This window comes from Podarcis erhardii (genome assembly GCF_964252035.2).
Source record: "Podarcis erhardii genome assembly, chromosome: 18".
NCBI classification, from domain to species: domain Eukaryota; kingdom Metazoa; phylum Chordata; class Lepidosauria; order Squamata; family Lacertidae; genus Podarcis; species Podarcis erhardii.
In genome coordinates this window covers 3,661,980-3,677,084 of record NC_138516.1, presented here as the reverse complement: position 1 = coordinate 3,677,084, position 15,105 = coordinate 3,661,980, and the positions used below count along the sequence as shown (strand labels likewise).

The 15,105-nt window shown below is 45.0% G+C and overlaps 2 protein-coding genes across 5 annotated transcripts in view; both read right to left on the bottom strand.

Moving 5' to 3' along the window:
- Window positions 1–2,120, bottom strand: part of KDM4B (lysine demethylase 4B) — a 186,542-nt gene extending 184,422 nt beyond the window's left edge. For both annotated transcript variants that reach the window (XM_081846063.1, XM_081846065.1), the window contains exon 1: window positions 2,005–2,120. The gene's annotated coding sequence lies outside the window, so the exon portion shown is untranslated. The remainder of the gene's footprint in view (window positions 1–2,004) is intronic.
- A 3,178-nt stretch (window positions 2,121–5,298) lies between these two features.
- The window catches only part of UHRF1 (ubiquitin like with PHD and ring finger domains 1), a 33,807-nt gene continuing 24,000 nt past the window's right edge, over window positions 5,299–15,105 (bottom strand). For all 3 annotated transcript variants that reach the window (XM_081846116.1, XM_081846114.1, XM_081846115.1), the window contains exons 10-17: window positions 14,772–14,876; window positions 13,770–13,876; window positions 12,940–13,102; window positions 12,700–12,837; window positions 11,736–11,841; window positions 10,352–10,509; window positions 9,054–9,152; window positions 5,299–6,566 (exon numbers count right to left, since the gene is read on the bottom strand). In XM_081846116.1, the coding sequence (XP_081702242.1) occupies window positions 6,420–6,566; window positions 9,054–9,152; window positions 10,352–10,509; window positions 11,736–11,841; window positions 12,700–12,837; window positions 12,940–13,102; window positions 13,770–13,876; window positions 14,772–14,876 (1,023 nt within the window). In that variant the 3' untranslated portion in view covers window positions 5,299–6,419. The remainder of the gene's footprint in view (window positions 6,567–9,053; window positions 9,153–10,351; window positions 10,510–11,735; window positions 11,842–12,699; window positions 12,838–12,939; window positions 13,103–13,769; window positions 13,877–14,771; window positions 14,877–15,105) is intronic.

Here is a 15,105-nt window from a genome sequence, read left to right as displayed (position 1 = left end):
TGTTACAGGAGCAGCAAGTTGAGACATTAGGGATTCAATAATATGCTATTATATTTACACATAAATGTGTATGTATTAGTATATATTTGCCATTATATATGTGCGGGGTTTTGGGTGTGTGTATAGGGATATATGTGTGTGTGTGTGTGTCCCTATTATATGTGTGCATGTATGTTTGTGTATGCAATTTGCCTCTTATTTATGTGCATGTATCCCTATCATATATGTGTGTGCATGAGTTTGCACATGCAATTTGCCTCTCATTTATGTGTGCGTGTGCATGTGTTTGCGCATACAATTTGCCTCTCATTTATGTGTGCATGTATCCCTATCATATATGTGTGTGCATGTGTTTGTGTATGCAATTTGCCTCTTATTTATGTGCATGTATCCCTATCATATGTGTGTGCATGTGTTTGTGCATGCAATTCGCCTCTCATTTATGTGTGCGTGTGCATGTGTTTGTGCATGCAATGTGCCTCTTATGTGTGCATGTGAATGTGTTTGCGCATGCAATTCGCCTCTTATTTATGTGTGTGCATGTGTTTGTGCATGCAAGTCGCCTCTTATTTATGTGTGTGCATGTGTTTGCGCATGCAAGTCGCCTCTTATTTATGTGTGTGCATGTGTCTGTGCATGCAAGTTGCCTCTTAATTATGTGTGTGCATGTGTTTGCGCATGCAAGTCGCCTCTTATTTATGTGTGTGCATGTGTTTGTGCATGCAATTCGCCTCTTATTTATGTGTGTGCATGTGTCTGTGCATGCAAGTTGCCTCTTAATTATGTGTGTGCATGTGTTTGCGCATGCAAGTCGCCTCTTATTTATGTGTGTGCATGTGTTTGTGCATGCAAGTCGCCTCTTATTTATGTGTGTGCATGTGTCTGTGCATGCAAGTTGCCTCTTAATTATGTGTGTGCATGTGTTTGCGCATGCAAGTCGCCTCTTATTTATGTGTGTGCATGTGTTTGGCATGCAAGTCGCCTCTTATTTATGTGTGTGCATGTGTTTGTGCATACAATTCGCCTCTTATTTATGTGTGTGCATGTGTTTGTGCATGCAAGTCGCCTCTTATTTACGTGTGCGTGTGCATGCAATTCACCTTTTATGTGTGCAGGCGTGTATCTATTGACCTGCTGTTGCCTCCTGAACTCTCCTCCAGCACTGGAAATACACACAACCCTCAAAACACCCCACAAACAGTAACACAAAGAGGCAAGTGGGTCTCCTGGTCCCGCCAGAGCCTGACCCAGTGCTGCAAATAATAATAATAATAATAATAATAAATAATAAATTTTATTTATATCCCGCCCTCCCCAGCCAAAGCCGGGCTCCGGGCGGCTAACAATAATCAGATAATCAAACTCAGACCCATGGCAATGATAGGCCCAAAGCTAGTAACATTCATTCATTTCCATGGGTCTACACTGACTAACACTGGATACAACTTAATCTTTGTGTCCAGCTAAATTCCATTCAAGAGCAGACCCCCTGAAGTGAACAGGACCCGTCAGACACTTTTGAGTGGCCCAGGTTAAAAGAAAAACCACCACCAATAAATTCAATGCCGTAAATCCACTTCTCCCTCACGTATGTTTTATTTACAAAGTGCGGGGGGGGGGAGGCAGTGCAGCGCCTGGGGGTCTTGACTTTCGACGCTGATTTCCCCCTCCCAGCTCACCCCGAACTTGTGATTTGAGGGAGGGAGGGGGGGCGTCCCATGAGGGAAGCGGCCCCCGCAGCCCCTTCTTCCTCCTGAGGTAAAAAGGACGAGCGACCCCCCCCCAACCGCCTCCCTCACAGAAGGCGCTGTGAGGCGGGGCTTCCGCTCCGAGGCGGCGGAATCCCCTCCCCTCCCCCCGCTCTCCGCAGGCCCGGCCCCCTTTCCCTGAGGTAAAATTAAGACATAAAAGCGATAACACCCCCCCCTCCGTCGCGATAATGAACGACAGCCACCCCGACACCGACACCCCCCCCCGTCCCGGCCGCCTTCGCAAGGCCCTTACCACACTCGCCCACACTCTCGGCCTTCCCGGGGCTGGCGACCACCACCACCACGACGCTGCCGCCGCCGCCGCAAGGCCTCCAACGGGTCTCCTCAGAGGCAGGTCCGGCGGGGGTGGGGCGGGGGGTGTGAAGCAGTTGGGGCTGAGGGATTGGGAGGGGGGAGGGGCGCCTCCGCCCGCGGCCGTTGCCAATCTTCCCCTCCTCCAACGGCCGAGGAGGTCCCGCCCTCCGCCGCGCGCGAGATTGGCTGGCCGCTGGCGAGTGAAGGGCAGGCGCGAGGACCAACTCCGGGAGGGGGGGAAAGGGGGAGGAAAACACCGCCGCGGTTGGCCACGCCTCCTCCTCCTCGCTCTTCTTCATCATCAAGCCACGCCCCTTTCCCTTTCTTTTTTTTTTTCTGGCCAGCCCAATGGCAAGAGCTCTCGAGCCTTTCCCCCGCCCTCTTCCCTCCCCGACTCCGGGATTGGTTGAGCCGCAGAACCAATGAGGAAGGCGGGGGAAGGAGGTCAGTGGCAATCCCCGCTTCTGATTGGGTAGAGGGGCGAGGCTTAAGGGAGCGCACGGGACACGCCCTTTTCTGGGTCCTCCTCCTCCTCCTCCTCTCGCACTGGGCTGGATGGGAAAGCCAGCACCGGCGGCCTACGTGAGGACGTGCACACACAATCAGCGTGCAGCAAGAGGAGGGGGCTGCAGGGTTATGAGAACCAGTGAGGGAGGGGCCGGGGGGCCGCTTTTCCAGCACCGGCATCGCGGGCGCCCCGGAAGGGAGGAGAGAATTGGTTTGCAAATTGGATCAAGAGAAGATCTGCACCCTTTCCGCCCCCTAATCTCTCCAATTCACCGCCCACCTCCCGCAATCTGCACCCCACACCCTCGGCACAATGCATTGTTATTCAAAACAGTTCTATGAGCAAGGAGCGGGCAATGTAAACATAAATGGGGGGCCGAAGGTCACCACAGGACTGCAAATCATAAAAGCATGCTTTGGAGGCTGCGGGGAGGGAGGGGATCATGGGATTTGGGACTCCCCCAAGGATCCCCCAAGTTCAAATGCGCGCACCTGGCAAAAGCAGCAGGATGAGCTTTCGCTTTCCTAATCTGCCCTTCATATAGATGTAGGGCAGTGTTTCCCAACCTTTGGCCTCTAGCTGTTTTTGGACTACAACTCCCATCATCCCTATCTAGCAAGACCCAGTGGTCAGGGATGATGGGAATTGTAGTCCATAAACAGCTGGAGACCAAAGGTTGGGAAACACTGATGTAGGGTATTCTTTGGAAGAGAAAGCTGGTATTCTTTGGAAGAGAAAGGACAAAATAAAAAATGCAGAATACTTCCAAAACAAAACAGGAATTGGCTCAGAAGGCAAGGAAAAACACATCATTTGGTTATGGAAACAGGTTTCAGAAGCAAGGGTGTTTCATCTGGAGAAGGTGGGGTGGGGCATGCATAGGAACCCTCTTCAAATACTTGAGGGTCTCCTACAGAGAAGAGGCCAGACTAGATCAAATAGACTTAATAGTAAAGAGGGTAGACTCAGTTTAAGGTATGGAGGATAAAGAGCAATTCATGGAGCCAACAGCCTATAGAGAGATCTACATGCTGCAAATGTTCAAGCAGATGTTGGATAGCCACCTGTTGAAGAGTCTAGCTCAGACTCCTTGATTTATTATCTTACCCCATAGCCTTGTTTTAAAAAGACAGCTCTGACCACTGCATTTTTTAAATCTCTCAGCCAAAGTCTAAGCCATTGCCCTAGCACATAAATCGCACTACATACATGCATTTGATGGAGCCCTTTGAATCACAACCAAAGCCAACCAACTGGAAGTCTAACGAGTTCACATCTTATGATGAACAACTGTAAGCAAGAAAAGTCTTGCATTGTGAGCCGTAGCATCTATCCTTCTGTGTCCATTGGAAATGACTCCTTAGGACAGGCAACCTTCATATTTTAAGAGCCAGAATTGTCCCTCAACACTTGATAGCAAATTCCAAGTTTAATAATCTTGGCCTCGGAAAGTACAATCCACTCTTTTGTGTTTCTGTAACATAACTATTCTTTTCGGCCAAAGCTTCCACAAGCTGGTGCCTTCCATATGTTTGGGATTACAATTTCCATCAGCCTCGGCCAGCATGGCCAATTGTCAGGGATGATGAGAGGCGTAGTCCATATGAGGGACAATAACTTCCTGATCCCTTGCAAAGGGACTATGGGATGAAGGCAGGGGCTGATGGGAGTATTATTATTAATAATAATTACATTTATTGGCCCCTTTTTACCAAGGTGATGTTATAAGAATTTTAAGGTCACATATAAAAAAAACTAAGTGTTCATAACTGTATATATAAACCACGTGTCTGAAACCCCACAGGTTAGGTCCTGAACAAATTGACCTCAAATATTTCTCTGGAAGGTCAAAGTAGGTCTCTTTCCTCACAAATCCTGTCCTCAGGGCACATTCAAAATATGAACAGGGTGTGAGCCTGTGACCTAGGACCCAGATTCAGGAATTAAGTAGTTATAATAACAAAAGCGTGCCCAAAATCCAGATAATGCAATCAGGTATAGTGGTACCTCAGGTTACATACGCTTCAGGTTACAGGCTCCGCTAGTCCAGAAACATTACCTCGGGTTAAGAACTTTGCTTCAGGTGACCTTGGACTCCCAAGGTGGGCAATTAAAAATGTCTATATAAGGGCTTGCACACCTTTGTTCTGGGTCCTCTTCCTCTTTCCTGCATGTTATTTTCTCCTACCGATAGAGAACCTGCAAAAGAACTCTATATGGACTCTTGGCTACCCTATAAGGGGAAAGGAGCAGTTTTATTACTTATAACAGTCACTCAAAGCAACGTACAATATATAAAACAGACAGATACATACATAAAAGAAAGGGAAATTTAAAGACAATCCTATATTTAAAAGGAAGTTTCAGTCTGAAAAATCTGGAGGGCACCAACTTGGAGCATAGTCTGGACCTTTATGAATCAGTTAGTTCTTCCACAACAAGCTATGCAATCAAGAACAACAACAATAAAAGTTTAAACAAATTTATTTTCTCACAGTTCCTGAAATTGCTGCTACTGCTAGCATTTTTCCTCAATTTGTAACCAGTGTTCATTCCACATGCTAAAAACAGGCAGTCAGCTATTTCAAGATAAGGTTGTCAACTCCTTGATTAAATGTGGGGTAGGGGGAGCAACAGCTGGGCTAAAAGTTATCTATATCTCCAGCCACACAGATCTAATCATCACCAAACTAAAAACCAAATTCCAAAATTTAATCAGGCACATTCTCTTTGATACGAAAAGGTATTTTATTTTTGAGAACTTTTGTTTGTACAAAACTGTGGCATAATTCAAAAGTCATAAAAGTTTCCAAACAATATTATACATTTATAGGGAGGTAAAGAGGCTAAAAAGGTTAAACAAGCACATTTATTCCAGTCTGTATGATGTGAAGAGTGATTTAATATCAACTCTGCTTTATCCTGAGGTATTAAACTGTAAAGTTTTGGTACTGTTTGAAGCAAGAATGACCAACCACCGAATATACAACCAAGACTTTCCATGTCTCATTTCCCATTCTAAGTAAGATAAAAAGGAATATTCAGACATGCACAAAGCAGGACACTGATCTAAAGCTAATGATCTAGAGCAGCGGTAGTGACATTTTTGAATCCCAGGAGCAAATAATTTGTTGGCAGTTTAGTGCTTTTCCAATGTTCAAAGCTCAGTCTTTCACAGCAAAAAAAGCAGTAAAAAGGCACTTCCAAATGGCTTTTGTGTGTTCCCATATGGCACTATTAAGTAGGAAGCAGCACCTGGCTGATTAAATGTGGAGACTGAGGTAGTAACTTTTACATAAAGACTGTTAAGACAAGTAGCCAGTAGAGAAGGGGGATTTTTAGCAAAAAATGTCAACACTCCAAGAATCAAGGGGTCTCAAATGATCACTGTGGCGGGTCCTAAACGGACAATAGTAAAAAATGCTGTGATAACAGTTTTTTTAAAAAATGCTGCCACAAAAAGATCAAGAGCATCAAACCTAACAGTAAAAAAAATCCATAGATCAAAGAGATTGTTCTAGCAACCAAGCCATGTACTAGGTTTTTAGTTTTAAAAGAAAATGACACCCCATTAAAAAAAACTGCAATTCTGTAGATTTTAGTAGCACACAATGAGAAATTTGCAATTCCTACAACCATGAAGGTTTCCTTTAAAAAAAGATGCAATCATTACTACAAAAATACATAAGCAGGTTCCTCAACCTTTATAGTTTTCAGGGAAGGGAGACAACAGTGACAGCTTTTCTGAAAGGCTATTTATTTAAATAAAACCCCGTCAAAAAACCCCACAAGGTTTTGCTTTTTTAAAAAAAAAATCTTAATGAAATTAGAAGTGCTTTTTGGAATCACCGTCCATTGCCATAGCCAGGGAAGAGCTGGCTCAGGAGGGTCTGCAGCAGTTCATTCACTTGCATTGTATAGTTTTTGCCAAGATCATAACGGCAGGCTGGGCAGCTGTAGACTTCTGCTCGGAAGGATCGATCTAGGCAGTCCTGGGGAGTAAGAGAGACATCAAAGAAATGAGAATTTTTTAAAGACCACTAGCATACTAAACAAAGGGACGCAGGTGGCGCTGTGGGTAAAACCTCAGCGCCTAGGACTTGCCGATCGTCACGTCAGCGGTTCGAATCCCCGCGGCGGGGTGCGCTCCCGTTGCTCGGTCCCAGCGCCTGCCAACCTAGCAGTTCGAAAGCACCCCCGGGTGCAAGTAGATAAATAGGGACCGCTTACTAGCGGGAAGGTAAACGGCGTTCCGTGTGCTGCGCTGGCTCGCCAGATGCAGCTTGTCACGCTGGCCATGTGACCTCTTAAGCGAGATGGGCGCGCAACCCCCGAGTTGGACACGACTGGCCCGTACGGGCAGGGGTACCTGTACCTTTAGCATACTAAACAGGGACATAAAACCCATCCACTAAAGGTTTTGTCATCGCTATTAAAGTGCATCTGGTTTTTGTTTTTGTTTATTGATTGCAAAAGCATGAAAGCCAATAGGAGTGTAGTATGTTTCCTTGGGGAAAATATAGCTACTACTTATGAAAGGGTAGAAGACCATCTCCTTTGCATGAAAAATCTCTGGTTCAGTCCCCAGACTATGCAGGTGGGGCTGAGAAAGACACCTGCCTGGAAGCCTGTAGAACCACTACCACTCAGTATAAGACAAAACAAAAACCATACTTTTGCAAATATTCTTTGATCCTTGCATTAAGAAAACAAATTTCTAATTTAAGATTCTAGACTGTGGAGTAAAAATAATAATGAATGGGTGATCAAAAGATATCAGCTATCTTTACACTGAAGAAGAAATCAAAGATTCAACCCTTCCCCCACAGTACCACCCCTTGCTGATTGCAATGAGAAATAGAGTGCTAACCCACATCTAAGATAACATCTTGCTTTAATTCTAACTTAAGAATACTCTGCTTTGGTGATAAAATTGCCAACATTCACACAAACTGCAGCAAACTTAATTCTGGTAAAGGGCAACAAGGAGGGCCCTCTGTCAAGCCAGCTATGCTAATACTTTTATTGTTCTTTAGACTAGGTATATCAAGTTTGTATTAAAAAAACAACAACAGCCTGTGTTGAGGAGTTATTGCTGAAGCTTGTCTGTCCTTTATTAAATACAGTACCAATTAAACCCGCCTGTTTTTGTGAAGGGTGATGAGAATTCTTCACCACACCCAAAAAACGATTGAATCACTCCCCTGAGATAACAGCTAAAGTCTATACAGAAAAAACGAGCACCAGGATATTTCAGTCACACCCTATCCAGCCATCATCTCGCTCTATTCACCTTAAGAGTTCTACCCTGCAACTATTTGCATCTTCACTAATCCCAGGACAAAAGCAATGACCCAATATTGCCTGAAGGAGGTACTCTTTCACCTTGTTTCAGCTGACAATTAACTTTTTGAACAAAGCAGGAGACTGAAGTGAGTCAAAGGATGTTACCAGAGGGCATGGGAACTTATCACAGAGTAACTAGGGACAGAGGAAGATTAGACTACAGATCTCAGTACAGCACCTCCTTTCCGCCCTTAAGTCTCTTGCTATTCACAGATTACAGAGACTGGCTACCAAGAGCTAGTGGTCTTACACAATTAGTTTTTGCTGCTGCTGCTGCTGCTGCTGCTTCCTTTTAACAACCTTCGGGGAAGAAAATCGCAAGAATTTTGCGGTCTTGATTTAAGTAGGACCTTCCCATTTCCCATTAAATACTACAGTGGAAGATCGGAGTGGCCTCTTAGAACAGGTTAACAAATATTGCAAGATACACAAGGGCAGGGATGGAAAGCCGTGCAGCTCCAGAGGTTAGACTCCCAATTCCCATTATTCCTGACCACTAGCCATGCTGATGCGAGTTGCAAGTCCAACAACAGCTGGAGGTGCACTGGTTCCCCGTCCCTGTAGAGTTCAGCTCTGCCTACTGATGACACTTTGTTCACTCACTCAATATTGCACACCCTAGAACAAGAGTGGGAACGCTTTTGGCCCAGATCTCTTTCTGTTCTCAGTCAACACAGGCCAACTTTGGTGACCTGTGGGAAGGAGAACTCAATTGCCTGCCATCTTGATGTTGTCAGATGATTGACGGATGGTTTTTCTCCCCCATAAAGCCCTTTGCACAGTATTTTTCCAAGCACATGACAGCCAGCAGGGTGCCGGATGCTTGGGAACCAGAGCACAAGGGGCTTTGCCAGTCCTATGCTCAGAAAAGGGCAGAGAAAAGGGCTTGCAAGGCTGTCTTCTGCAGGCAATTGGTTATGCGATTGAATAACCAAACTCGTTTGTGCAACCTATTCACTTGCTCCACACCTGACTGGACTCAGAGCAGGCGAAATTGGGCACAGAGGCCTGAGGTTCCCCGCCCCTTCTTTAGAATGTTTCCAGAGCCATTCATCAGGTTTCAAGTCTTAAAAATTATAGGAAATGTTCTGAAATAGTGAAAAGAGCAGTGAAAATCAAGGGCAGCTCCTCACCTGGCATACATTGTGCTGGCACACCGTTGTTATTGGCCGAAACACCACTTCCTGACAGCAAATGCACAGGAAAGTTTCTTCCACTTTGTTGAGGAATTTCTGTTGTGAAAAGGGAGACAGAGGAAAAAACAAAATAAAAAAATTCCTTCCAGTAGCACCTTAAAGACCAACTGAGTTAGTTCTAGGTATGAGCTTTCGTGTGCATGCACACTTCTTCAGATACACTGAAACAGAAGTCACCGGACCTTTCTATATAGTGAGAAGGTGGGGAGGGGTATTACTCAGAAGGGTGGTGGGAATGGGTGATTGGCAGATAGCTGCGATGAGCCTGTTGACGACTCTTAACGACTGCAATAGGTCTTACAGGAAAAAGCAAGGGGTGAGAAGGTGAAAAATGGCTTTGTCATGTATAATGAGATAAGAATCCAATGTCTTTGTTCAAACCAGGTCTCTCCATAGTTTTAAGTTTGGTGATAAGTTGCAATTCAGCAGCTTCTCTTTCCAGTCTATTTCTGAAATTCCTTTGTAATAGAACAGCTACTTTGAGATCTTGTATAGAATGTCCTGGGAGATTGAAGTGTTCTCCTACTGGTTTTTCTGTCTTGTGGTTCCTGATGTCGGATTTATGTCCGTTTATTCTTTGGCGTAAGGTCTGGCCTGTTTGTCCAATATAGAGAGCTGAAGGACACTGTTGGCATTTTATGGCATACACAATGTTAGACGATGAGCAATTAAATAGTCCCGAGATGGTATGTGTGATGTTGTTGGGGCCAGTAATGGTGTTGTCCGGGTGTATGTGGCAGCAAAGTTGGCATCTGGGTTTATTGCAGGCTCTGGTGCCAGTGTCCGTGTTAAGTCTGGTTATAGTATTATTGTGGGTTAGGAGTTGTTTAAGATTGGGGGGCTGTCTGGAGGCAATGAAAGGTCTTCCTCCCAGAGCTTGAGAAAGAGACAGAGGAGTTACAGTAATACTACTTCTGTTCTCCTATTGCTTAAACATTAAATGGGCCTTTTCTGCAGTGGCTCCCCACTTGTGGAATGTTCTCCCCTGGAAGGCTGTAAGCTTCCCAGTTGCACGGTAGAGGCAAAGACTTGGTCCCAGCCTCACTTATTGCTAGGCTTCTACTTTGAGAGAGAGCTTAGGTTTTGTCTTGGGTGCTGCTTTTAATGTGGGAAGCCTTTTTAAAAAAGCATGATGCTGCATGTACAGACCAGGGCAATCCCAAGTTAAACAGAATGCCAATAAGCATTGCTTCTTAACCCTGTTTTGGGACAAGCGGTACCCGCCCCACACATACCGGGCCGTCCTTAAGGGCTTCTAGTGCTTCACTCCACAACTTTGCATTGGCTTCGTCATCTTTAATGAGAGCCCTCTGCTTGGGAGTGAGCTTGTAGACTTCAACCTTGGTCTTCTTTGGTGTGCCAGCAGGAGAAACAGAGAAGTCCATCTCATTTCCTGGAAACGAAAATACAGGATATGCTTTATCTCAGTTTTATTTTCTGCCTGCCCCCCCCCAAAGAAAACTGTAGACAACTGGATAGGGTATACTGTTACCAGAAAAGTTCCCACTGCATACCCCCTTTCTTTTCTCTATACATCTGTTTTGTGCCACCATGTGCCCCACCACATCTCCCAAGGATGCACATAAAATAAGTGCACCCTTATGTCACCCCAAAGCACCACACCACACATGCTGTCCAGAAAATCCACCCTGTCCCCCTTCCTTGTTTGCCTGGTTCTAATGGAGGCATGTACCCCCATCTTTCCTCATTTAAGCCAGATAGTTTAAATCTAGCCTGTTAAAACAAGGGAAGCTTGAATTTCCTTATGGAGCAATGTGTAATTCTTACTATTGGAACCTGTTGGTCATGTGTGCCTCTTTGCATTGTGGGAGACCCTACTTCCTCCATAACCCCATTGCCTGAGATCATGTATGCTGCTGCAGGGATGTAGGGAAGTGTCTGAGAGGTTTTCCTTCACACTTTTTAGCTTCAATAAGTGTCAACTGTCTTCAAATATTGTTTGGTTTTGCCCAGGTGTGTGACGTTCCTGATTGCCATATCAATCAATCCCTAGGACAGGCATGTCCAAAGTCCGTTTCAGGGGCCTAATCTGGGCCCACCGGCCGATTTAATTCGGCCCCCGTGGCAGTATATGTCTTGGGGTAAAATCCTTTTAAAAAGCTCAACTATTTTGGTCGGCCCTCACGCATGTTCACTTCATCAAATCTGGCCCTTTGAAAAAAGTTTGGGCACCCCTGCCCTAGGAGAATCTATTTCCAGTGTTAATGCTCTGCATAACCTCTGTTTGGAACTATGTAAATCTTGCAAATCCTCAGAAATTTAACACATCTTGACTTGCCCAAGCGACTGCAACCCCACCTTATGTGTGATATATTTGTGACACTGAGGTTAAGGGGATGTCCTCCTCCTGCGGGCCAAAATGCAAACATTTAAAAGATGTGACACACTTTGTTCTTGGTCTCTCTCGCCTCCCTACAGGGAGGAGGGAGCGTGCTGCAGCAGAAAAATAAAGATCTACCTTGTTTTCACTGGACCCTGCCTCAGCTCAGCTCTTTATTCTCTGACCGATAACAAATCTGAGGGACTCTGAGTCTTGTAAAAGAAAGTTAGGCCTTAAAAGACACACACACACACCTATTTTCCATTATCAGTACCTACCAGATTTCCGCTTCCTTTTCCCTTGCCCCGGGGTTTCAAGCTCTTCTGTTTTCTTACTGTTTTCTTTTTCTTTGTTTGCAACAGATTCCAGATACCCTTCAGGATACTGAATTAGGGATGAGAAATGGTCAGCCTGTGCATAGCCCTCAGAGATAACATCCCTTAATCCAACACTGGCCACTGATCTGGTCTGATCTCACAGGGAAGCTCTTAGGATTCCTTTCTCCTACCATAAGAATGCTGAGTTGCACCATCTAAATCAGGCTTCCTCAACCTCGGCCCTGCAGATGTTTTTGGCCTACAACTCCCATGATCCCTAGCTAGCAGGACCAGTGGTCAGGGATGCTAGGAACTGTAGTTTCAAAACATCAGGAGGGTCGAGGTTGAGGAAGCCTGATCTAAATCCATCAACCACAGCACTGCTCTTGCTGCCACCAGTGCCAAAGACTAATAACTGGTGTTACACATAACTGCAGCAATGGGAGGTATAGATGTAAAGGATAATGTATTGCCATAAAATCCAGAGTGCTAGGCTGCCTACTGGACGGCACTGGTGTAAATGCATCTTCCCTCAAGATCTAAGCATGTTCCACTGTAGCTGTTGAGCTGAAAAGGGGGACAGCTAGGTTTTTTCCTAATAAAAAAGCAGCCACTAATTACTGGGGAATGGTTTTTAGCTTAATGTCTGCATGGCTCTAACATGCTGCTCAAAATCTGAAGGTTTCAGCAGTAGGTATTGAACACAGGACGTTCGATGGGCATTACAGGGAGAGAATAAATCAAGCACACCTGAACTGGGTGTGCACTCCTGTTCAGCTACCAGAGAAAGAAAACAAAGCCAAATAAATGGCAAGAAGCATAACACAATCCTGAGAGGTTACCTTAACCACCATTTCTCTCGCAGCAGCTGGACTCCTGACCCTTCAAAGGACAATGCTCTGCAACACTCTACAGCATGACTTACCTGCATTGTCAGCCCAAGTTTCTTCATTCTCTCCTTCCCTTCCCTGGTCCAAGGGGCTGGCTCATCATCATCTCTCCTGAGCAGGTAGCGCCACACTAAGAAGCCAGATTTCCCTGTTTCAGGCCAATATTTAACAACCTTAAAAAGGACATGAGAAGAGAGGTTTAAATGTCACACAAAGCTTTCCTAATGAGCCCACCTTGAATCCACATCGCCTTACACTTAGGCAAACCTCCTTACCTTATATATGCCGTCATATCTGTTCCCCTCCTTAGGGGCATATTTGCTATGCCTGCCACCCTTTGCATTCCGCACCACCCTCACTGGCTTTCCGGCTCTCCAGTCCTTCGCCTCTGAGCCCTCTTTATCATTGATTGGAGCACTGCAGTTGAGCGCCAACGCCCTACAAAATAATTTTGAAAAAGAGAAAGTGTTTGTGGGAACCCAGTCCTTAGTTATTAGAGAGATCAGAGAGGAGGAACCTATGACCCTCCTTTTAAGTCCCATCAGCACCAGCCAGTCTGGCCAATTGTCAGGGGTGATGCAAAAAGGAATCTGGCAACATCGAGAGGATCACAGGTTCCCGAAACCAGTTGTAGATCTTTGGTATGGAGATGAGGGCAGCAGAAGACGCAAGTAGCTTTTCTTCCCGCATCACAGAATAAGCCATGGTTAAGGACAGAAAAGCCTCACTTGACCAGGCCAAAAATCCATCTGCTCCCCACACAAAAATCCATTTGCTTCCTGCACTGCTCAGCCAGATGCCTCCAGGAAGCCCATAAGCAAATCGTGAAGGAGTCATGCTGCTTTTCAGCAGATTTCCAAAAGAAAGCAAAGAGAATGCTCAATGTATATTTCCCATGTAATAATAAACATTATGTTTATTATTACAACCTAGAGAGATAGTCAACAAAGCAAGAATGTTTCAAGAGCCACCACATTAGGCAGGCCAGTAAACATCTATAAAACACCTGCTTCTTTTCTTTCTTTAAATGCTTGAAAAAATAGGAACGCTTTCATAGCTTGCCATTTCCTGAAAACACCTTGGAAGATAAGCTCTTTTGCCTCACCTGTTCATGTTTGTAAGTTTTTGATCACAAGACTGTTCAGCTGTACGTTTGTTTCCAGAAAGGTCACGACCTCCGCTTCCCGTGTAAGTGAAAGAATTTCCATGGTCCTGAAATATATTCAGATGGTTCAATCCAGGACTGGGAAAATCCCAATCACCTGGTCACTCAAGCACCTGAATAAACTGGTGTTGGCACATAAAACACTTAGGTACTTGCCAAACTCCACCAATCTGTGCTTTAAAAAAAACCTGTGGCAACCAAGGAATTTTGCAATATTTTCCCAGCCCAATTTCAAATCACATACATCTCTTAACTCAAATGTTACTATATTATTGTGTCCTCCCAAACTGGTGATATTCAAGAGGATTTTTAATTCCAGTTCTGCCAACTGTGGCTGTGTAGATATGTAAAAACACAGCAGCAACCCTGAGCAGCCCTTGGCCTTGCCTCTTACTGTAACCTCTCAAGGACAGCATACTGCTTTTTTGGTGGCGTGGGTGATAATGATCATATTGTTTTATTGTTAAACAAGATGAGTCCTTTAACTGGGGAGGTAAGTCTCCTAGAGACACTTTGTATTAGGCAACAAATAAATGAACAACAGCATACAGCAGACTGTAACTACTATAGGATTGATACATGCATTCATCCATCCAGTACTAACATTGTGTCACACATTATATGACAAACAAAAATAGTATTAACCTCACTGCTTCATACCAGTGTAGACAGAGGGCTTACAGGAGTGTTTCTAACATCTGACCCTCTTTTCCTCTCTACACAACTTACATCATGTTCATACCACAAGCAGTTCATGTTTTAAAGTGTGAAGAAGTAAGAGCAGCACCCCATTGGAGGAGTCCATCCCATGATCCAAACTGGGATGGGAGAAAGAGGACAAACCTTTTGCCTAACAGGGTACTTCTTAAGAGCAATTTATCGGGCCTTCTAGAAAAGAGGTGAAAATGACGAGATGAGCTAACTGACACACACAACACTTACTATATCATCTTCGTAGCCGCCTGCCAGGACCAGTGAATAGGCTCCATCATTGCTTCTGCCATGTATACCCGCAACATGAGGCCTGTGGACGCCCGACTCGCTTACCTATGGAGAAATGCAAATCCATGAGGTCATGTACAGACAGTCACATGGAAGCATTCAATTACCAAAGGATCGGTGGGGTGGGGAGATATGGAAACCTTGTAATGGTAATGAACATAAAACACTTCACCCACTATACCAGCTACGAGTTATAACTGCCATTGCTCCATTTGCTGTGAAAGTGCAGTTCCCCAAGAGCTCTTCACGTTACATTTCAGGCAGGTAAGTAACA